Raw genomic sequence first — 22779 nt, forward strand, 5'->3', positions numbered from 1 at the left:
ACATCACCAACACATCGTAGTCTTCTGTTGTTGAGAATCGCTGTGAGGCTGGGTATGCCAGATCTTGACAGGACATCTGCATCTGAAATTTTATCTTGCCAGTTGATATTCACAATTCTGTAGAGGCAGCGAAGATGGAAGCAGTTCAATTTTTTCTCCTGGTTTGAATAGGTGGTCCATGCCTTAGAACCATATAGCAGGATACTCAATACACGTGCCTGGTAGATTAGTATCTTTGTTTTCAGTCATTTTAGGATTGTTCCACCCTCCTTTCGTAAGTCTGCCAAAAATTGTAGCTGCCTTCCCGATTCTGATGTTCAATTCTTCATCCATGGATAGGTTTGTGGTGACAGTAGATGCAAGGTAACACACTTGTTGAACCATGTCTTATGGGCTGTTATCCAGAATGATGTTGGGTTGCTGAGGTATGCCTTGAGTGAATACAACAGTGTTCTTCATGGTTATGTCAAGGGAAGACAACTTGCAGGCTCTGGACAGAGAATCTATCAGTGACTGAAGCATGGCTTCGTTATGAGTGATGAGAGCTGCATCATCAGAGAAAAGGAGTTCCCTGATGACAACTTTCTTGATCTTAGTTTTTGCAGAGTCTTGCCAGGTTGTAGAGAGAGCCATGTAATCTTGTGTGGAAAAATACATTGCTGCATGACTTTTGAAATGTGTGATTTAGTAGAACAAAGAAGAATACGCCAAAGAGGGTAGAAGCAAGAACACACCCTTGTTTGACTTCACTGTTCATTGAAAACAGTTCCGATGTAGATCCTTCATACTGCACTGTTGCTTTCATGTTTTCGTGAAAGGATGTTATGAGCTTGAGTAAGGTCAACGAGCAGCCAATCTTTGTTAATATTCTGTATAGCAGTAGTTCCCAAAATTTTTGGCATCATGGCACCCTTTTGATTTTTGAGAAACCTTCATGCCGCTCCCACCTCTTCTTTACCATCATCCAACCCCCCATTTAACAAAAACTTCAATTTGTAATTTACAATAAACACAAAAGCTTGATATAAAAATTTTATTCAAAATTTAAAAATAAGTACAAATAAATTTCCTTGGCCCCTTGCAGCTGCCTGGTGCAGCCCCAGCTGGCCAGCTGCCTCAGCCCTGGGCCAGCTGCCAGAGCCGCCTGTGCCAGCTGTCTGCCCACCTGAGCCTTGTGCTGCCAAAGCTGTCCATCTGAGCCCCACACCACCAGAGCCAGCCACCCACTCACCCACCAGCCACCCGCCCCAGTTGCAGGCCAGCTACATGAGCCACCCACCCAAGCTCCATGCTGCCTGGGCCAGCCACCAACCCTTGCCACCTGAGTCCTGCAATGCTGGGACTAGGCGCCCAAGCTCCATGAATCCTGCAAGCTGGCCAGCAGCCCGAGCCCTGCAAGCCACCCACCTGAGCCCCTCCTCTCCCACAAAACCAGGCATGATCAGCCCCCCACTCTTACCCTATCACCATCCCCATCTTCCTCACCTGAGCCAGGTGCCCCCAGCTCCCCATCTAACCCCATCATCCTCCTCTCCACCTCAACCCACACTCACACACCTTTGCATGTGGGTCTTTGCTGACTGCCTGCTTTTCATAGTGGCTTCACAGGGTCACCCACATAAAATGGCAGGGGCTGAGAGTTGGAAGCAAAGGTCAGCTCTTTCTTTGGGTGGGGGGAATGATGGAGGGGCTGGGTCACCTCGTGCCCCTTCTGGAATTTCTTCACACCCCCACAGGGGGGCATGCCCCCCAGTTTGGGAAACCACACGTATAGTCCTGATCTACTGACTGTGTCAAACTCCTCTAAGTCCACAAATGCTATGAATACTGCCTTTCCTTGTTCTCTGCATTTTTCCTGTAGTTGTCGAAGTGAGAAAATCATGTTCATTGTTGACCTGCCAGCCCGGAAGCCACATTGGCTACGTCTACACTAGCCAAAAACTTTGAAATTGCCATGAAAATGGCCATTTGGAAGTTTACTAATGAAGTGCTGAAATAAATATTCAGTGCCTCATTAGCATGCGGGCAGTGGCGGCACTTCAAAATTGATGCAGCTCGCCCCTGCGTGGCTCATTCAGATGAGGCTCCTTTTCGAAAGGACCCCAGCTACTTCAAAGTCCCCTTATTCCTATGAGCAGATGGGAATAAGGGGACTTCGAAGTAGTCGGGGTGCTTTCAAAAAGGAGCCCCATCTGGATGAGCTGCGTCAATTTTGAAGTGCCGTGGCCACCCGCATGCTAATGAGGTGCTGAATATGTATTTCAGTGCTTCATTAGTAAACTTCGAAATGGCCATTGACATGGACATTTCTAAGTTTTTGGCTAGCGTAGACACAGCCATTGTGTTTCTGGATGGACTCAGTCTGCGAGTTTTTGCAGGCGTTTGAGAATGACATGGACAAAAGCTTTGCCTGTGATGCTCAGTAACGAGATGCCTCTGTAGTTGTTGCAGTTACCCTTGTCGCCTTTGTTTTTATAGAGAGTGATGATGTTTGCGTCCTTCATGTCATGTGGGACATCACCTGCTCTCCAACATTTTAGGAGTAAATCACATAGGAAGGGGAAGAACACAGCCTTGTTTGCCTTCAGGACTTCAGCTGGAATTCTGTCATTTCCTGGTGCTTTTCCATTGGAGAGCACATCAAGAGCTTGAGACAGTTCCTCCTCCATAGGCTCTGCGTCTAGCTCAGACATTTGTGGAAGAGTTGAGATGAGGTTGTCAAGTTCAGGCTGTGTTGTACGCTCATGGGAATAAAGACTTGAGCAGTGTTCCACCCATCTGGACATTTGCAGCTTTTTGTTTGTGACCACCCGTTCATTTAAATGCTTCAGTGGGGCAACTTTGGTTATGTTTGGTCTGAGTGCTTTCTTCAATCCATCATACATGGTTTTCAGGTCACCCAAATCAGATGCCTTTTGAATATTAGAACATAGGTCGGCCCAATACTTGTTCACACACCACCTGGATTTTCTCTGAAGAACAGATCTTGTGTGTCGAAGTTGATCTCTTGTGCTTTGAGATGGGTTCTTTATGTTATTCAGATGTACCTTGTGTTTTTCTTCAAGAGCCTAAGAATGTCAGCTCTCAATCTGCTGTTTAAGAATCTGACCTGCCTTGTAAAACCACAGAAGAAAGAGTTGCAGAGCATTCTGTCAGAAGTCTTAAAAGAGGAACACACCAGTGCAGGAACTACAGAACCCAGAGCACTAGAAAAGAAAACCTACCTTTTGCTGCTGGCGTCTGGCACAGATGATAAAAATGAACACGCATTGGTCTGCTCTGCTTTGGACAATTACTGAGCAGAACCCATCATCAGCACGGACATATATCTTCAGGAATTATGGTCAAAGCATGAAGGGACATATGAACCGTTTGCACATCAGGTATATAAATATCTTGTGACGCCACCAGTAACGTTCCCATGCAAATTGCTGTTCTCACTTTCAGGTAACATTATAAAAAAGAAACAAGCAGCCTTATCACCTACAGGCTACGTCTACACGTGCACCCAACTTCGAAATAGCTTATTTCGATGTTGCGACATCGAAATAGGGTATTTCGATGAATAACGTCTACACGTCCTCCAGGGCCGGCAACGTCGATGTTCAACTTCGACGTTGCTCAGCCCAACATCGAAATAGGCACAGCGAGGGAACGTCTACACGGCAAAGTAGCACACATCGAAATAAGGGAGCCAGGCACAGCTGCAGACAGGGTCACGGGGCGGACTCAACAGCAAGTCGCTCCCTTAAAGGGCCCCTCCCAGACACACTTTCATTAAACAGTGCAAGATACACAGAGCCAACAACTAGTTGCAGACCCTGTATATGCAGCACGGACCCCCAGCTGCAGCAGCAGCAGCCAGAAGCCCTGGGCTAAGGGCTGCTGCCCACGGTGACCACAGAGCCCCGCAAGGGCTGGAGAGAGAGTATCTCTCAACCCCCCAGCTGATGGCTGCCATGGAGGACCCCGCTATTTCGATGTTGTGGGACGCGGATCGTCTACACATCCCTACTTCGATGTTGAACGTCGAAGTAGGGCGCTATTCCCATCCGCTCATGGGGTTAGCGACTTCGACGTCTTGCCGCCTAACGTCGATTTCAACTTCGAAATAGCGCCCAACACGTGTAGACGTGACGGGCGCTATTTCGAAGTTACTGCCGCTACTTCGAAGTAGCGTGCACGTGTAGACGCAGCCACAAATGCAAATAAACTTGTTTGTCTGAGCAGTTGACTGAAAAAGAAGGACTGAACAGATTTGTTGTCTGTGAAGTTTCACTTTGTTTTATTTTTAAATGCAGGTTTGTTGTACATAATTCTACATTCATAACTTCAATTTCCCAGGCTACTGGGTGGGGACTTGAACTAGTTCTGTGTTGCATAGATGGACAGGTAATCCCTAGAAATTGAACCTGGCCCCGGCTGCTGCTGGCTTTATCTGACTTTCATGATAAAGAGATTGCACTACAATAATTTGAATGGTGGAATTGAAAAATACTTTTTTTAACAGTGCCAGTATTTGTAATAAAATGAATATAAAGTGAGTACTGTACACTTTGTATTGTTATATAAATATTTAGAAACATAGAAAAATCCAAAAATATTTAAATAAAGTATATTTTATTGTTAACAGTGTAATGAATCACATAATTAATCACAATTAATTTTTAAATCGCTTGACAGCTCTAGTATGAAGTTTGGAACTTTGTAACCTGTAATTCTGTACAGTTGACACATATTAGGTTATTTTATTATCCTCTTGATGACTGAGCAGGTGTCTGATATGCAGTTTTGTCTAAAAGCGCTCATATTGCCAGTAAAGGTGTTAAATGTGTGTTCCTGGCACTTTTGGCAATATGTTTGGATGACATGTCCAGTAATACACAGATTTTTATAGTTGCCTTGCCACATAGCAAATTATATACATTTTACAAGTTTGTCTAAAATACAGTAGGGTCTCACCATTTGTGAGGGTTCTATGTTCAGAACCCTCACGAATGTTGATTTTCGCAAATGGGAACTTGGGAGGCTCAGACCCCTGGGAAGTGGCGGCTGCTGGCGCTCCCAGCCCCTGAGCCCCGGGAAGCAGCAGCTGCCTTCACTCCTGTTAGCCGGTGGCTGGGTAATGTGCGGTGAGGTACTTCCCTGGGTCCTAAACAACCCAGTTTTTTACTGTTAGAGCAGGGAGCTCCTAGCACTCTTACCTACGGCCAGGCTATAGTAACCAAACGGTTACAGTTCTTTTGTTGTGCCAGCTGTGTTGCAGTGACAAAAAGATAAAAGGGTCAGGCTCAGAGCTTAACTAGTTACAAGTTTATTAACCTACAGTTATAAGCATGTGGTTACAAAAGGCTATTGTCTACTTCTTATATGCTAGCAAAGTACAGGTGTTAACAAGTTACGTTACAATCCAATACAAAGATATCTGTTACCATCTAACACAATGATATCTTGATACAACGACGTCTAGTTACAGAGCTCTAATTCTTTAGCTGTGCACAAAAAAAGATCGGAGACCTAGCATGGGTGTATCTTACCCTCTCTGCGTCTCTCGATACCAGTGTAGCCAAGCCAGATCGGTCACTCAATTCCGCGGAAAGACGAATACGAGGTTGGGCGTCCCTAGTTGTGGACCTTGGGAGGCAATCACCTGACCCGACCAGCAGGTAGTTGGTGGAATGCACTCAAAGTTAGAGTTCTGCTGGGCCCACCTTTTATACCCCTTTTGGGTTACGTATTCTCTTTCTTATCTAAGGTGCCAGATCACACTGGTCTGTCTTTTGTGACGCCAGTTTGTTACAAGGGCAATTCTTACTTAATTTGCACTTGTAAGACAGGAGATAAGCAATTTGAGAGTACAGGACATTCTTTTTTGTGTGGGCGGGGGACTTCCCCTTCTGGGATGGCTATGTGGTCATCAAATCCATCAATGCCAGCAGGGGTGATTTCCTGAGGGTCCCCCCCATCTCTCTTATTGACAGTTTGGCCTGTTAGACTTCTATCTGTACTTTCTGCTTCTCAGGGTCACAATAAGCTAGCACATCTGGGCCTCAATGAGGGCATCAAAGACTGTGCTGTCAGCAGCCGTTTCTGTGCCCTGTGTGCTCCTCAGTGGGGGGGGGGGGCAGCGAGCAAGCTGGCTTGTAAGGGGGAGACTTTGTCTGGCTACAACTCCCCACCTGGGGCCCCGGGGAAGTGCAGCTGCCGGTGCTGCTGCCCGGGACCCTGGGGAAGCGGCAGCTGCTGGTGCTCTGGCCCTGGAGCCCTGGGAAAGAGGCGGCTGCTGGTGCTCCTGTCTGGGGCCCTGGGGAAGACACAGCAGTCGCTGGCGCTCACAGCCCCAGAGCCCTGTGGAAGTGAGGCCATTCACTAATAGTTGAATTCACAAATGTGGCACTCGTGAATGTCAAGACCCTACTGTAATGTTTACTTTACATTTTTTGCTACAAACTTCTGATTGCCATTCATGACCATATACATTTCTTAAATCATAAGCTCCAGCGAAGAATACAGAATGTGCAGTGAATTATCAATAAATATATAGAGTTCTTATGAAATCTTAATAATTATGCCATATAGTAGCTGAGGTTTATAGCAGCTTGCTTTGTATTACCTGCTCAACCATTTCATTGATTCCTTGTTTGTTTACTTGTTTGGTTTGTTTGTTTGAATCCCTAGACTTCTTTCAGGTGAAAACTTTACATGATCCATAGGAGCTGTTTTGTTTATAAACTACCAACATTGTATGGGACAAATTCTGCTTTGGTGCAAAAATGATCCAAAAATAAGTTTATATAAATTTTGTCAAAACCTCTTTTTATTATGTGCCTATCTTCAGGTTGTGCTCACAATTGTAGCTCCAGTAGTACAAAACAGTCCTATCTCCAGAGAGATATGTTGGTGTCATTGTAGTTGTCTGATCAGGGTTATGTGAACACAGACAGGCAGACAATGCCAGTTGATACCTAAGCCTTCCACAGCTAGTGCCCACAGGTCCTAGGAAATAGACGCTTTGTGGATTTGAAGACATTCAGAATCAGGTGAGAAAACTTCCCAGGCTCCGCCCACCAAGACTGAGTTTCCTGGTATGTCTCTATATGTGGCTGGAATGTGGCCCTAAGGGATTAACACATTCTAAATAAACATCCATTATTTTCTATTTAAGAAAAGGGAAAGGAAAAAAAGAAGAAGAAAAATCAAAAGAAGAAGAAGAGGTACAGACATTGCCTAAAGTCCAGCAGGAAGTAATTCCTGAAAAGTCACTGTGGCTGCCACCATTTGATGCCATTTTACTGGATTACATTATTGATGCTTCCAAAGTAATTCTACCACTAACTACTACCAAAGAACAGGCTGTGGCGCTTGCACAGTGAGTACTGTATTGTGTCTGAGACAAAATACAAATACATAGAGTTGAGTGGAAAAGGCTCTTTCCACATCAGGAAAATGTTTGAAGATTTGTAAAGTTTTCCTATCCCAGATTGGGACAAAAAGTCAAAATGTCTAATGTTTTTTGTGCAGTAGCGATCTGAAAGGCTACGTCTACATTACAGTGATCTTTTGAAATAAGTTTTTCTGGAAGATCACTTCTGGAAACACTTTTTCTGAAAGATGGCATCCACACACTAAAAAGCGGATTGAAAGATCGACCCACTCTTTCAATAGAGAGAGTCCACGCAATCCCCACTGTTTTGAAAGAACAGGTCAGAGATCAAAAAATCAGGTGCCATGAGGTCTGCTCTTTCAAAAGAAAAGCCCGCAGAGTGTCTACCCATGCTTTTTTTCAAAAGAAGCTTTCAAAAGAAGGCACTATTTCTGATCTGGGAGCAGAAGAGGGCTTCCAGAAGAAGAGTTGCGTTCTATTGATTTCAGATCGAAAGAGCTTGTTTTGTGTGCAGACAAGCCATACATTCTTTCAAAAAAGGGCCAGATTTTCCAAAAGTACTTGCTACTGTAGACACAGTCAAAAAGAACTTCAGTATGTGTCAAGCAAAATGTTTAGTTTCTAGATTTTGCCTTTTTTATTTCAAATTTTTTTCTACTTTTAGCGTAAATTTCTGGATAAAATGTTGTATCAAGCCAAAGAAATGGAATTTTCATGTTGAAAATGTCTAAATGATGTTCCATCAGGACTGTTTCTTTCTGTAGAAACTTCAGGATCCAGAACTGTGCAGGGGAGTCCTCATACAGTTGAGACCCAAGAATGTTTGCCCTCCCCACACCATAGCTGTGTCTACACGTGCACACTACTTCAAAGTAGCGGCACTAACTTCGAAATAGCACCCGTCGCGGCTACACGCGTCGGGCGCTATTTCGAAGTTAACTTCGACGTTAGGCAGCGAGACGTCGAAGTCGCTAACCTCATGAGGGGATCGGAATAGCGCCCTACTTCGACGTTCAACGTCGAAGTAGGGACCGTGTAGACGATCCGCGTCCCGCAACGTCGAAATTGCCGGGTCCTCCATGGCGGCCATCAGCTGGGGGGTTGAGAGATGCTCTCTCTCCAGCCCCTGTGGGGCTCTATGGTCACCGTGGGCAGCAGCCCTTAGCCCAGGGCTTCTGGCTGCTGCTGCGGCAGCTGGGGATCCATGCTGCAGGCACAGGGTCTACAACCAGTTGTCGGCTCTATGTATCTTGTGTTGTTTAGTGCAACTGTGTCTGGGAGGGGCCCTTTAAGGGAGCGGCTTGCTGTTGAGTCCGCCCTGTGACCCTGTCTGCAGCTGTGCCTGGCACCCTTATTTCGATGTGTGCTACTTTGGCATGTAGACGTTCCCTCGCAGCGCCTATTTCGATGTGGTGCCGCGCAACGTCGAAGTTGAACATCGACGTTGCCAGCCCTGGAGGACGTGTAGACATTATTCATCGAAATAGCCTATTTCGATGTTGCTACATCGAAATAAGCTATTTCGATGTTGGCTTCACGTGTAGACGTAGCCCATGTGTCCTGTGTATCTCTGGACTTAGGCCTGGTTCACACTAAAAAATAAGGTTGACTTAACTGTATCCCAGAGGTATGAAAAATCCATGTCTGTGAAATATAATTAAACCATCCTGACCTTTCCCCTTCCCCCATGACAATAGCACTAGGACAACAGAAGAATTCTTCTGTCAACTCAGGCTGTGTCTTCACTAGGAAATAAAATCGAATTCATTAAAGTCGACTTTCTACCACTAGATTTTATTAAAGTCATTGGTGAGAGTCCACACGTTTAGAAAGTTTGACTGTTTCAGCAGTGAATTATGGGTACCTATCCCACAGTTCCTGCATGCCCATTGCATTCTGGGTTTCTGTGCCTGTGTATTAAGGGAAAAAAATGTGCCACAAGTGGTTGTGGGTGCCTGATGTCATCATCCCAGAGTGCTTTGTCCTTACTCCCTGCTTCCAATGAAAACAAATGGCCAAATGCATTTTTGTGCCACTTTTCCACAGCCTGCTCCTGGCGCACACCATGACAAGGCTAGGGGGCCAGTCCTGAGAAATGTAAAAAGCAGAAATAAAAATCTGAAAAGTTGCAATTTGAAGTGTTGAAAAGTTGGTTTTTGGTATTGTTGAAAAGCTTCATTCTGAAAGTGTCATTTTGATTCATTTCATTTTGACACAGCAGTCATGTGGTGGAGGGGTGGGCAGCCAGAGAGCCCATCAACCTTTTGGTGTGGAGGGCAGCCAGAGAATTTGACAGATGTGTGGAGGGGGCTCAGCTGCATGGTGTGGGGGCGGGGGCAGCTGGAGAGCCCAGCAGCTACGTGGTGGTTGGGCAGCCAGAGCCCGGCAGCCATGTGGTGGGAGGGTCGAGCCAGAAAGCCCAGCAGCTGCATGGTGCAGGGGGCAGTTGGAGAGCTTGGGATGATTCCTGCTTCCTGTTTCCTACTTCCTCCTCGCCTGGAGAGCAGCAAAGGTGAAAGTGATGGTCAGAATGGACACACTGAGAGTTTTCGGGGATATTTCTGGAGGCCAACAAAATCAAATTAAATAATGCTGAGTCTTCGCTAGCATTAAGTCAACCTTGTGAATTCAAATTTGGCGTTACTCCTTGTGAAAAAAGCTAGAGAAGACAAGTTGACATTATGACCCCTTAAAATCGACCTAATGATATTTGCAGTGAAGACAGGTGCATCAAAAAATCAACTTCACTCCCTTAGAATAGCCCTTATTCTCTAATGCAGACATAGCCTCAGCTACCTCTTCTCAGGGAGATGGATTACCTGTGCCAATGGGAGAACCCCTGCCACCAACAAAGGTAGTCTCTGCTTAGAAGCACGATAGTGTCACAGCTGCAGGAGTGCACCTGTGTTTCTGTAGCTGTTTAAATGAAGCTAAATAATTAATAAAAATAAATATATAAATAAATATTTATTAAATAAATTAAAAATAAATAAATATTTACAAATAAATACCATCAAGTATATATAGCTGTCTATAGCTATGCCATCAGGCTTAATAGCTACTGCTTCTTGGGTAGAGGGATTAACTGCACCAATGGAAGAAGCTTTCCTGTTGAAAAACTACCTTGTAGCAAAAACAGGCCTTGGTTTATTTAGACGGAAAGCTTTTTGGAGATGGGAGTATCTGCTGCTCTGTCTTTGTACAGAGCCTAGTACAATGGGGCCAAATTTGTTATTGGTCCTTGGGCACTGCCATAATAAACATGATGACAACAGATGTTTCTGTATGCCATTGTATTGCATATTGCAGTATATCAATATCATCAGTGTGTGGGTCAGTAGCTCCACTGATTGCAGTGTTGTATTTGACTGATATTAACAAGTCCAGGCTGTAGTCACAGCCATGTTAATTTGAATCTTTGCCTCAGAACACTCTGCTTGCTTTCATCTTCTTCCCAGCTTATCCTCTATTATTTTACTGGGTCCCTGGCTGGTTTCTTAGGCTAGCTGTCTTGGTACCAGATCCTCCATAGTTGTGTGAAATCACCTCTTTTAATGATGTGATCTGTGGTGATCTGAGGAATGACTCTCCAGAGGGTTACAAAGTTTGAAAAGGCATGCACTCATCTCTGTTTGTTCAGCTACATATAAATCAGGCTCCAGCCTGAACCTAAACATCTGCAACAGAGTTCTAGACCCCCCAAAGCCCAAGCCCTGCAAGTCAGGGTCAACTAACTTGGGTGTTTAATTGCAATCTAGATGCACTAAACTCTTTCATATCTGGCAGTCTATCATCTGGAACTCTCAAATAACTGGCATTTTAACCATGAGTAAATTTTAGTACAGTATAATTTTACAGTGTACAGTGCTACTGTTGTTGGTAAATAAAGTACTCTGCATACATTTTTGTTTGTTTCTTACTATCTAACCTATTCTTTCTTTAGTGTTATGCATTGCTAGGTATACATCTCTCTTATCCAGAATATTTCAATATCCAGCAACTTGCTGGTCCTGGGGCTGTTGGATATGAAAGAGTTTACTGTATACACCAGTGTTTTTCAACCAGGGGCACATGTACTCTTGAGGATACACCAAAGTCTTCCAGGGGGTACATCATCTTATCTAGATATTTACCTAGTTTTACAACAAGCTTCATAAGAACACTAGTTAAGTCAGTACAATCTAAAAGGTCATTCAGACAGTGACTTGTTTCTACTGCTTCATGTGCCTTATGCTGAAATGTAAGAACAATATTTCTATTCCAATTAATTTATTTAATAATAAGATGGCAGAAGATCAACAAATTTTCAGTAGTCATCTTCTGTGATATTTTTGCAAATTTTTGTAAGTAGTTTTTAAGTGAGGTGTAAGTTGGTGGTATGCAAAACAAATCTGACTCCTGGAAAGGGCACAGAAATTGAGGAAGGTTGAATGGCACTTTTTTCAAGACCTCAGGTTACCTTAGGACCATGTTTCTCAACCGGTGGTACATGTACCCTTCGTGGTACACAAGAGAAGTCTTTGAGTACTTATATTTTTTGAAAAAGAGGTACTTATAAGAAAAGGTTGAGAAGCACTGATATATAATCCTCCCTGGCTGCTGTGCTTAGGGATTCCTCTGGAGGAGCAGCAGACAATTAGACCTTCTGTTGGACAGTCATGCTTGTTTTTATCTGAAACAGATGAGACCTAACATACTCTCTAGTGCTCAAGAGTAGTTCTGAAGCCCTTGGGCCTCTATACTCTAGCAAAGAAGAGGAGCAAATATCATCCTCTGTACATGCTTAGCTGGAAGTATTAACCCTTCCCTCAGGCTGATCAACCTAAGAGGAGGAAAGGTGACATAGGAGAAAGCTGATGGCTTCTGCTTCCTTGGTCTCTTCATCTACACGTCCCCAGGCCTCAGCACAGCCAATTTGATACATATGTTGAGGATAGCATATTACCCACTGCCTGAAATGTCTCATGATTTGTTTCATCCCGGAAGAGAATGTGTGTGGAAATTTTTATTAAAGTATGTTCAGTTGTTTTGAAATAACTGGGTATGAAAGGGGCTAGGGTAGGAGAAAGGAAATGCTTTTTCTGTTGTTATTATAACTTAGTTTTTTAATTTTGTGTTTGGAAACTCAAAACCAGTTTCAGCTAGTTGAATCTTAAAATTTCTCCATTCTAAAAATTTGTCTGTTTCTACATGAAAAATGTTTGTCCACAACTTATTGCATTTTAGTTTGTATCACACTTGAATAGGCATGAGCAACCAATGAAACTGCAAATTTCTAGCAGCTTTCTCCTATGTATCCCTCTATGCATGGAAGCAGTACTCAATAAAAATCTGTAAAGATACTATCTTATGCTATTCAGCATCTTTAAATTCTTCCTTAAAACTCACCTCTCATATGCCTGATGCACATGCCTAAATTAATACATGTACTTAAATGCATTGATGAACAGAGATGGACTGCTGAACCAGGACTTAATGTCTAGGTGCAATTGTGTCATAGCAGTGCACTGCTACAGTAACTGCACTGGGATTTTTGAGTCCTGACCTTGGATTTCCTTGGTTTGACTGTTAATTTTATATATAAATTACAAAATACAAATCAACACAATTAAAATGTTGGGTCTGGCTCTAGAAAGCAGATAAACTCATGCATAACTTCTAATTTAACAGGCTTGCTTTCATAAATCAGAAGTCATTAGCTGTGACCTTATTTTTCTCATTTCATAGTCTAATGACTTTGGTGTTGGTTACTTAAAACACAGGGTAGTTCTGAGAATTGTAGTAAATAGCACAAATGATTCTGCTAACTTCAAAGATGAATCCTTGCTGCTGAACTTTCTCATTAATTGAATGCAATTTTTGCTGCTTCTGTCTTGATAAGTTGCATTATGTTGCTCACCTCCAATGGTCTACATTATCATTTTAATTTATTTAATGGCAAGAATGATTCTAGTACCAGTAATTGAATAATGAAACAAAAGCACACATAATACAATTTATACACTTTTATATGTCATACAGGTATTTTTTGTATTTACACAGCTGTGCCATTATGCTTTAAGCATGATAAGTATGACAGATTTAATTGATTTTTTGGTGTACCTTAATACAGGTTTGTTGCAGATAAGATGGGTGGCCCAATTGAAAGAGATAAATTACATGAATTCAGCTGGGAACTTCATATAAGTGAAATTGAATTTGAACTGAAATGCAATGTCGTACCTATTGGTAAAATCAAGAAAGGGACTTTCTACCACAGGGCTTTGCTTTTCAAGGTAAATTAGCATTTATTTTACCACTTAACTGATCTAAAAATACTGATGGAATTACATACAGTTCTTTATTTTTATTAAAGGGGTAACTCAAACGACAGTACATTTGCTTCCATAGAACCTTGCAGTGTTATGTTGCTGTTTATTTGTGTATATAGTTGTCATTTTTTTGTTTGGCAAATATTTGATTTCCTTTTGAATGAAAGCCAGCCTGGCTTCTTTCTGTAAACATCCTTGTTGTTACAAGCATCATTGAACTTGTCTTAAGTGATGTCAGTAGAATGCTAGATATAAGGCAAAAAGCCAAAATGTTTGATTGGGAATCAAAATATATTCTTTTTCCTGTAAACTGTTGAACGCTAAATTATGCAGTGCTCATTATTTTTCATGCTGCAAATGTAAAATAGTTGTGACAATAGCTTCTGAATTTTGCTCATGTGTCATACCTTATGACAGGACAGAGGGTTTTTACATACACAGTCACGGAACTTTTGACTGTGTCATGTGCTCTTGGGCAAATATTCATTTTGCCAGTATGAGTCAATTGAATGCAAGTAAATATTTCCTAGGTTAACACTGATGAAATATCAAATTGAGCAGATAAATGATCCTGTGGAAAGTAACCTGTTATTAAACAGTTAATAATTGATGTTGTATCTTACAATTTAGAAACACTTAGATTCACATCTGACACCAGTGAATAGCTAATGAGTTGGACAGTACGTTGAGGGAACACTGTAGTGGAATAGCCTTGGCATCCCCTGCAATTGCCTCCTTCTGTTATCACTACCTCCCCTCCCACTAGGAGAATGATGAGGGGAATCAAACTGCCCCCCTCACTGCACAGCCAGATAATGGGTACCTCTACACTGCTGCTGGGAACATGTGTCCCAGACCAGGAGACAGATATACACTAGCCCAAAGTGAGCTAACGTGCTAAAATAGCTATTTAGTCTATATCCACAAAAATGAGAAGTCCTGTGGTATCTTCAAAACTAATGGATTTATTTGGGCATAAGCTTTCGTGGGCAAAAATCTGATGATTTTAGTTACCATTTTAATGTAGATATTGCAGAAGAGATTGTGGCACAGACTAGCTGCCCAAATAAAAGCCCACATGACTCCATGGATCCAAACTTGGGTTAGCTAATCTGTGCTGCTACCCATTCTGCAACGTCCATGCTGCTAGCTCGAACAGTGTGCGTCTGTTTACCAAAGCTAGGACCTGTCCATAGGATAAGGTGGGGTGGCCTCCCCAGGCCACCTGCTTATGGGGGCCCTGCAGTGGCCACCCCAGCCATTCTGTGAACAGGAAGGTGGTGTATTACATGGAGGAGGGCAAGGCAGTGGCAGCGGGTAGTAGCAGGAGTAGGAGGTGGTTGTGTCTGCCCATCCTCTCCCCCCACACTCACCATGTGGTGCCAGCAGCAGCCTGCTTCGCCTAGCTCAGCCACACTCTCACAGCCCACTGGGAGGACGCAGCAAAGTAAGGCAGGCTGCTGATGGCACCACATGATGAGTGCAGAGTGGTGGGGAGGGCTCTGGGGAGGTGACCCCTGCTACTGCTGCGTGCTACTCTGCCCCAAATAATCCCTGATTTGGTTGCTTGGGGCGGCAATTGGGGGCAGGATGGGAGTGGAGTGGGGGAGGAGTGGGGCCTGTGGCATGAAGAGGGTTTGCCCAGGGCTCAACACTTAGGTCACCAGGAGGAGGTTGCTCTGGGCCCTGTCCCATTCTTGGGACAGCCTTGGTTAGGAGCATGCTTCCAGCTGCAGTGTAGATATACCCACAGGGAGCACCCACTGAACTGGATTGTGTGGCATTCAGGATATACACAACCTGTGTGTCCCCCCACAAACTTTACTCCTTCCTACATGATTAGAAATGGGAACTTTAGCTTACTGGAAAGAGGAAATGCCCAGCGTTCTGTGGATTTTACATCATGTGCCTTTAGACCTAAGATACTTGATATTTTGGACTTTAAAAGCTATATAAACTAGTGTTTTCCATACATAATAATGTGATTTTAAAGTTTCCAATTTTTGGTCTTTAATAATTTTCTTTCTCCTATAAAGTTTGTATGTGCATTAATGGTTCTAAGAGAGCCTGGCTTTACAGGAAGTGGGTATGAAAAATAGTTCCAATAAACTTTTTAAAATATCTCTGAAACTAGTTCTCAAACTCTTCCACATTGGACCTCCTCTCCCATATAACCAGGGCCTCTCTCATTCACCAATATGGGTACAGTAGTGTGCCCCTGTAATATTATGAGGTGTTTTAGGCCAAGCTGAGAACCAACCCTGGGCAAATTGCTTAAAACCAGGCCACGTACAGCCCAGGCTGGAATCTCCTTCTCAATAAGGCAAATCAAACCAACCACAAAAGTACCTCTGGCAGCCCTACTAGCGAGCCAGAACCTACACAAGCAAACCCACAGATTCTCCAGCAGCTTCTAATGCCCAAACCAGCAACCCACCTACTCAGGTGAGAGGCTATGAAAGCCTATTTCACCAAATCTGCTCAGATTTTTCCAGGCCGAAAAGGGTCCAGCCACATTCCCAAGTCAAAATATATTTAGATCTTAGTCAAACAGCACACTGTGCCAATCCATTAGAATTTAAATCTAAAGGTTTATTAATAAAGAGAGAAAGAATAGAGCAAGAGAGAAAAGCCATTAAAGTGGTGCATTACATACATCAAATAAAGCTATTGGTGCAGGACGCAGCAATGTTATGAGCTGCTTTTCCTGAGAGTCTCTGAAAATACATCCCATGAGGTATGAGCCTCCAGTTCACATAGACTTAATTCATGAGGAATGATGACAAAGAACAATCACTGCCAGAGACATCTTTATAGACTCCCATGGGTGGGGGAGGTGGGAAGGAGAACCCTTACTTCTTCCCATGGGCAGTGGAGGCCTGTTGTGGCATTCTGCTATTGTTTGCATCGCAAATGACAAGTCCCAAATTCCTGAAATGTGTATTTGATATCTGAGTCTTCTTTTTTGAGTCCATCATGCCGCCCTTTGTGAATCCTCAGCTCTAAAGAATTTTTACTACAGCTATAGAACCAATATCTATAACTTTACAAACAAAGACTGTATAGATATACAAGTACCATAACCAGATTCAGGGCATTACCAGCTTTCATTAGACACCTCACTTGGCCCACTTGGCACAAGATTTGGTGAAAACCTAGTACACTGCTCACAGAAATGGCTTTATCCTTATCATAAAAATCCAATAACATCACAGCCACTCTGATGAGAACACCTCTAAACAAGTACTTTTTTGTATATTGGGGCTTTTAAAAATACATAGCATAACCAAAGTAAATAGTGGTGTGTTGTAAAGATTGTACTAACACTTGTTTGGGGTGATGGGATAAGTCATGGGTGACCTCACAAGACATTGTGTTATATGATGCATCCCACGGTAGAGCAGCTTCTGCCTCCCTTCTGCTGCACCACAGACAGTTGGTAGGATCAGAGCAACATATGGCTGGCAAAGGGGCAGAAATGAGAAAGAGACTCTCTTCAGGTAGCACTGGGCTCCCTGATGTTTTCTCTCTTTCTCTACCTCCCTCCAAGCTGCAGAGAGAGAGAGTCCCTGGATGGGAACCTAAGAGCAATATTTTTTGAAGAGGAAAGGAAGGAATCAGATAACCGAGACTAGAGCAGGCTGAGCTGCTATGTTTTTCACATTACTGAAGGAGGAGGAAGTGGAGTGGACAATGAGTTGCTGCTTTCGTCATAGCCTGGTCAGCACCAATCCTTTTTCCCCCTGCTCCATGGCTACCTCTACACTAGCACCCCCCTTCGAAAGGGGGATGCTAATGAGACTTATCAGGATGTGCTAATGAGGTGCTGAAATGAATATGCATAATTCATTAGCATAATAGAGGCCGCAGTATTCAAAAGTGCCATTTTCAATCTCATGCAGCTCATCTACACGGGGTCCTTTTCAAAAGGACTTCGCAGATGTCAAAATCCCCTTATTCCTATAACCAAATAGGAATAAGGGGATTTCGATGTCTACAGGGTTCTTTTGAAAAGGACCCCATGCAGACAAACCACACGCGATGGAAAGCGGCACTTTCAAAGTGCCGCGGCCTCCATTTTGCTACTGAGGTACTGCAGTACTGTATATTCTTAGTAGTGCCTCATTAGCATATCCCAATGTGTCTAATTAACATCCCCCTTTCGAAAGGGGGGTGCTAGTGTAGACACAGTCCATGTGAAAAATGTTGTGGTACAGCCTCCCACTTCCTCTCCAGCAAAGACTAAGGTTCTGGGGAAGCCAGGCTCCCTCTCTCTGCTCATTGGAGGGAAAAGTCAGAGAGGAGCAGGGGCCCACAGCAGATGTCATGACAATCCCACTGCCATCCATAACAAATTACAAACCTAATTTATTTTATTCACACAATGAGGAAACATCTTTTGCAAGTAGTTCTGTAGTAGGCTTGACAGAATTCAATGTTTATTCATACTTCTAAAAAATAATATCAGTGTTAATTCTGAGGCATTTATATTTATCAATTTAAATTTTCTGAGCTATATGAATTGGAGTGGGGGTGTCAGATAACAATTATTTAAAGACAGTAGTCATTCCTAAACTTATCTTGTGGTCTGAAGCATGGGGGAGGAGAAGGACTGCACCCGTGGCCTCCCTAAATGATACCCCTACTCCTGCTCCACTTATGCTGATAGGTTTTACAACCATTAAGATAGGTCTCTGCTAAGTTTTCAAGCAGCACTTTTCTTACTTTGTCCATCTGTGTATTATCAATGGAAATATTTTTTCATTGGGGTGTATGCGTGATCATATTCATGTTTGCCAACAATTTACCATACATATATAATCCTCCCAAGCCTAATTACAATATGGCTACGTCTACACGTGAAGCCAACATCGAAATAGGCTATTTCGATGAATAACGTCTACACGTCCTCCAGGGCTGGCAACATCGATGTTCAACTTCGACATTGCGCGGCACCACATCGAAATAGGCGCTGCGAGGGTACGTCTACACGCCAAAGTAGCACACATCGAAATAAGGGTGCCAGGCACAGCTGCAGACAAGGTCACAGGGCGGACTCAACAGCAAGCCGCTCCTTTAAAGGGCCCCTCCCAGACACAGTTGCACTAAACAACACAAGATACACAGAGCCGACAACTGGTTGCAGACCCTGTGCCTGCAGCATGGATCCCCAGCTGCCGCAGCAGCAGCCAGAAGCCCTGGGCTAAGGGCTGCTGCCCACGGTGACCATAGAGCCCCGCAGGGGCTGGAGAGAGAGCATCTCTCAACCCCCCAGCTGATGGCCGCCATGGAGGACCCGCCAATTTCAACGTTGCGGGACGCGGATCGTCTACACGGTCCCTACTTCGACGTTGAACGTCGAAGTAGGGCGCTATTCCGATCCCCTCATGAGGTTAGCGACTTCGACGTCTCGCCGCCTAACGTCGAAGTTAACTTCGAAATAGCGCCCGACGCGTGTAGCCGCGACGGGCGCTATTTCGAAGTTAGTGCCGCTACTTCGAAGTAGCGTGCACGTGTAGACACAGCTTATGTCAGTTATAATGTAAGGTGCAACAAAACTCAGGTATCCCACATTCTGTTAATCTGCCACGCATTTCAATGGCTTGTATTATGCACTGGCCATTCTGAATGTTGAGAGAGAAGTTTATGAATGATGTTTCGTTCACAAAACCCAGTTGAACCTTTGTACCAAACATCATCAAATGTTCCATGTTGTACATATATGCAGAGCATAGAAATATATTTTTATATAGATAGATAGATTATCTTATGGTATGATCATTTGAAAACAATTTCTCCAGTATTTTCTAAATTTGTTGAAAAGACTGTCTTGGGACCACATGTGCCTTGTTCAGTTTGAGGCCTGGAGGAGTGACTTGTAACACAAAGGCTGTGTCTACACTAGCCCCAAACTTTGAAATGTCCATGTCAATGGCCATTTCGAAGTTTACTAATGAAGTGCTGAAATACATATTCAGCACCTCATTAGCATGTGGGCAGCCGCAGTGCTTCGAAATTGACGCAGCTCGCCGCCATGCGGCTCTTCCCAATGGGGCTCCATTTCGAAAGGACCCTGCCTACTTCGAAGTCCCCTTATTCCCATCCGCTCACAGGAATAAGGGAACTTCGAAGTAGGTGGGATCCTTTCGAAAAGGAGGCCTGTCGGGATGAGCCGCGCGGCGGCGAGCCGTGTCAATTTCGAAGCACTGTGGCCGCCCGCATGCTAATGAGGCGCTGAATATGTATTTCAGCGCTTCATTAGTAAACTTCGAAATGGCCATTTAGATGGCCATTTTGAAGTTTGGGGCTAGTGTAGACATAGCCAAAATGAGTCAGTCCTTGAAAAGAATTATAGTAACTGTACATCACTGCTGCTCTTCTGAAATATGTTAGAAATAACATTTTTAAAATATAGTTTCCCTCCAGGACCTACCATGAAAATTTGCTGTTTGCAGAGCTCTGCAGGGAATCTAGAAAAATTTCCATTACCAAATCTCCTTTAGGAAGGTTCTGCACCTTGCCGCGGTCTGCTTATGCATTTTCCTGACCCAGCAGTGAATTTCACATAATAAATGGGTTATGATACCTTTCAGAAACTAGTGATAACTTTCATTAACTTCTTTTTGTTTTCTTTCATAGGTTATAGCAGACAGGATTGGCATTGGATGTAGCTTAGTTCGTGGAGAATACAGCAGAGCTTGGAATGAGGTTAAATTGGTTGATGATTCTCCTCAAGGAATAACTGGGCTTCTGCTTCCTCCTCAAGTGTATATTGTAGATCTAATGTACCAGCCAGGCTGCTTAATGAAGCAAGGAAGTGCAGAGGCAGATTACTACCAACGTATTTAATCCTAATGCCAGATTTTTTCAAAAATATGTTAAAGAAATTGTATTAATTTGTATGAAATGTAAAGGTTTGTGGGCCCAATATCAAACTTTGATGCAGAAATTAAAGCATCTGTTCCCACATTAAGTTGTCTAAAGAGGCACTTAGGTTCCTAAATAACCATTTTATATTTCTACATCCTTGTTTGTGATCCTGAATGTGAATTTAGGCATTTCATTTTAGGTATCTGAGTTTGACATCTTAGGCATTTTACTCATTTTATTTGATGCTATGTTATAGAATAAAATGTAGTGACCCAGACTCTCAGTGTTGGTGGACATACTACTTGACTCTGTGTCATCATTTCTCCAAGCAAATATGTTTAAAGCATTTAAGAACTTAAGGCCATGTTCTCTTTTCTTGCAGTTCTTTCATCTGCCATTGACATTAACGGGAGTACGTGAAGTGAGGACAACACAAAGCTAATGAAATAATTAGATATAGTTAAACCATTTTACATCTTTTTCATTCAAATAAGCAGAGTACTAAGAATTGTCTTGGGCTGTGTCTACACCAGCAGTTTTGTCCACAAAACTTTTGTTGGTCAAGACTGTGAAGGATGACCAACATAAGGATCACCAACAAAAGCTATGTGGATGGGAGATTGTCTTCTGCCAACACAGCTATGGCCACTTGTTGGGAGTGGTTTAATTATGCATCTAAGAAGTGTGGCTACTTGTTAGCAAAGTGTTTCCATCAATAACTAAGGTGATCAGCATGTGGAATGTATGCTTTGGAGAGATATGATGAGAGGCTTGTATTTATATTCATGACTGCTGATGAAATAGCACACTATCAGCTCCCCCTCCTTCTCTCTTCCCCCTCCCCGCAGTTCTATGGAAATGCAGTGTGATTTCCTGGTGGGTGGTTTGGTAATATTTTCTCTTTTTTGATTGTAAATTCACAGAAATGGATATTCTGAGACAACAAGGCGGGGTGAAATAATGCCTTAGAAGTTGGTCCAATAAAAGATCTTATGTCACTCACCTTTTCTCTCTCCTATCTGGAACCAACATAACCACAACAACATTGCATAAAACAGGCATTTCTGGTTATTAACATCAAAATATCCAGCAATACTTTGAGTGGCTGATTTGACATCAGCATTGAAAAGATGCAGCTTGAAACAACATACACAAACATTGATAGCAGAACTGAGATGCAGGCTGAGTGCCTAACTGTTCTCTGTCACACAGCAAGTAGGAGTTGGTGAAGAGAGAAGCATTCACGCTGCTTTCTATATTTGAATATGCAAAAATGCAACTTCAAAAGTGTGTGAAAGGAAATGTTAATTAATTTCCTACTAGTTACCTATAAGGAAACTTGTTCTACAAATTAATATTTTCTTTTACTGGACAGGAACTGTAATAACAATGTGTGACTTATTCTACGTCTTGAAAGAGTTCATGGGAAAAAATGGAATTTCAGATTTTTCCATGAAGAGTCAATGCAAGAGAAACAAAATGCAAGTCGTTTGAAGTAAAAAATGCGAAATACTTGTATAGATACATAGCAAACATGTAACAAGCAGATACTCCACAAAACAAATTGTGAATAACAGACAATTTTGCACCCGGTAGGCTTTGATAAAATTTCTGTCAGAAATGTGATTTGTGTTCAGTTGGTTTAGAGGTACATTTTCTATCATGTGTTTAGTTTTATATGAACTGAATCCTGAAGCCTGAAAACTGTAAAACACTAGGAAGAAATACCCTTGCCAAGTAAAAATTGACAACAAATCACATGCAAGCTCAAAGTTGACTCAACAGCCACAGGATACATGGTCTATATTAGTATTCTAAATGTAACATTCTGTGCCTTTGAAAAAATTAGGGCTGTCAATTAATGCACATTAATGCCTGCTATTAACTCAGGGCAGAATTAACGTGTTAAAAAATTAATGCACATTAATTGCAGGTGTTAGCGGACAGCCCTAATTTTATACCTACCAGTGCCTGAAGCTGTTATAATCCAAAGCAGAGATTCCACTACTGCAGCAGAGATTGCTTTGGATTCCCATAGACCATTTAAATGTTAATTTTGCAAGCCCTGACTTGCAGCCTGAGTCTATGATGAGTTTTTTCATGCCTCATTCAGAGTGTTTTGCTTTTCCAATGTTCCTAAATAAAAGTAACTACAGCAAGTCCTGTGTGTTCTTGCCTGTAGATGCTGTAGGCACTTTACTGCCCATAACAAAA

The 22779-nt window shown here is 42.9% G+C and overlaps 1 protein-coding gene across 1 annotated transcript in view; it reads left to right on the forward strand.

Annotated features, from left to right (window-relative positions):
• The window catches only part of ARMC3 (armadillo repeat containing 3), a 204011-nt gene extending 183063 nt beyond the window's left edge, over nt 1-20948 (forward strand). The window contains exons 22-24 of the mRNA XM_074984870.1: nt 7166-7369; nt 13497-13659; nt 20335-20948. Of these exons, the coding sequence (XP_074840971.1) occupies nt 7166-7369; nt 13497-13659; nt 20335-20544 (577 nt within the window). The 3' untranslated portion in view covers nt 20545-20948. The remainder of the gene's footprint in view (nt 1-7165; nt 7370-13496; nt 13660-20334) is intronic.
• Nucleotides 20949-22779: the final 1831 nt, after the last annotated feature.

This window comes from Carettochelys insculpta, chromosome 2 (genome assembly GCF_033958435.1).
Source record: "Carettochelys insculpta isolate YL-2023 chromosome 2, ASM3395843v1, whole genome shotgun sequence".
NCBI lineage: Eukaryota > Metazoa > Chordata > Testudines > Carettochelyidae > Carettochelys > Carettochelys insculpta.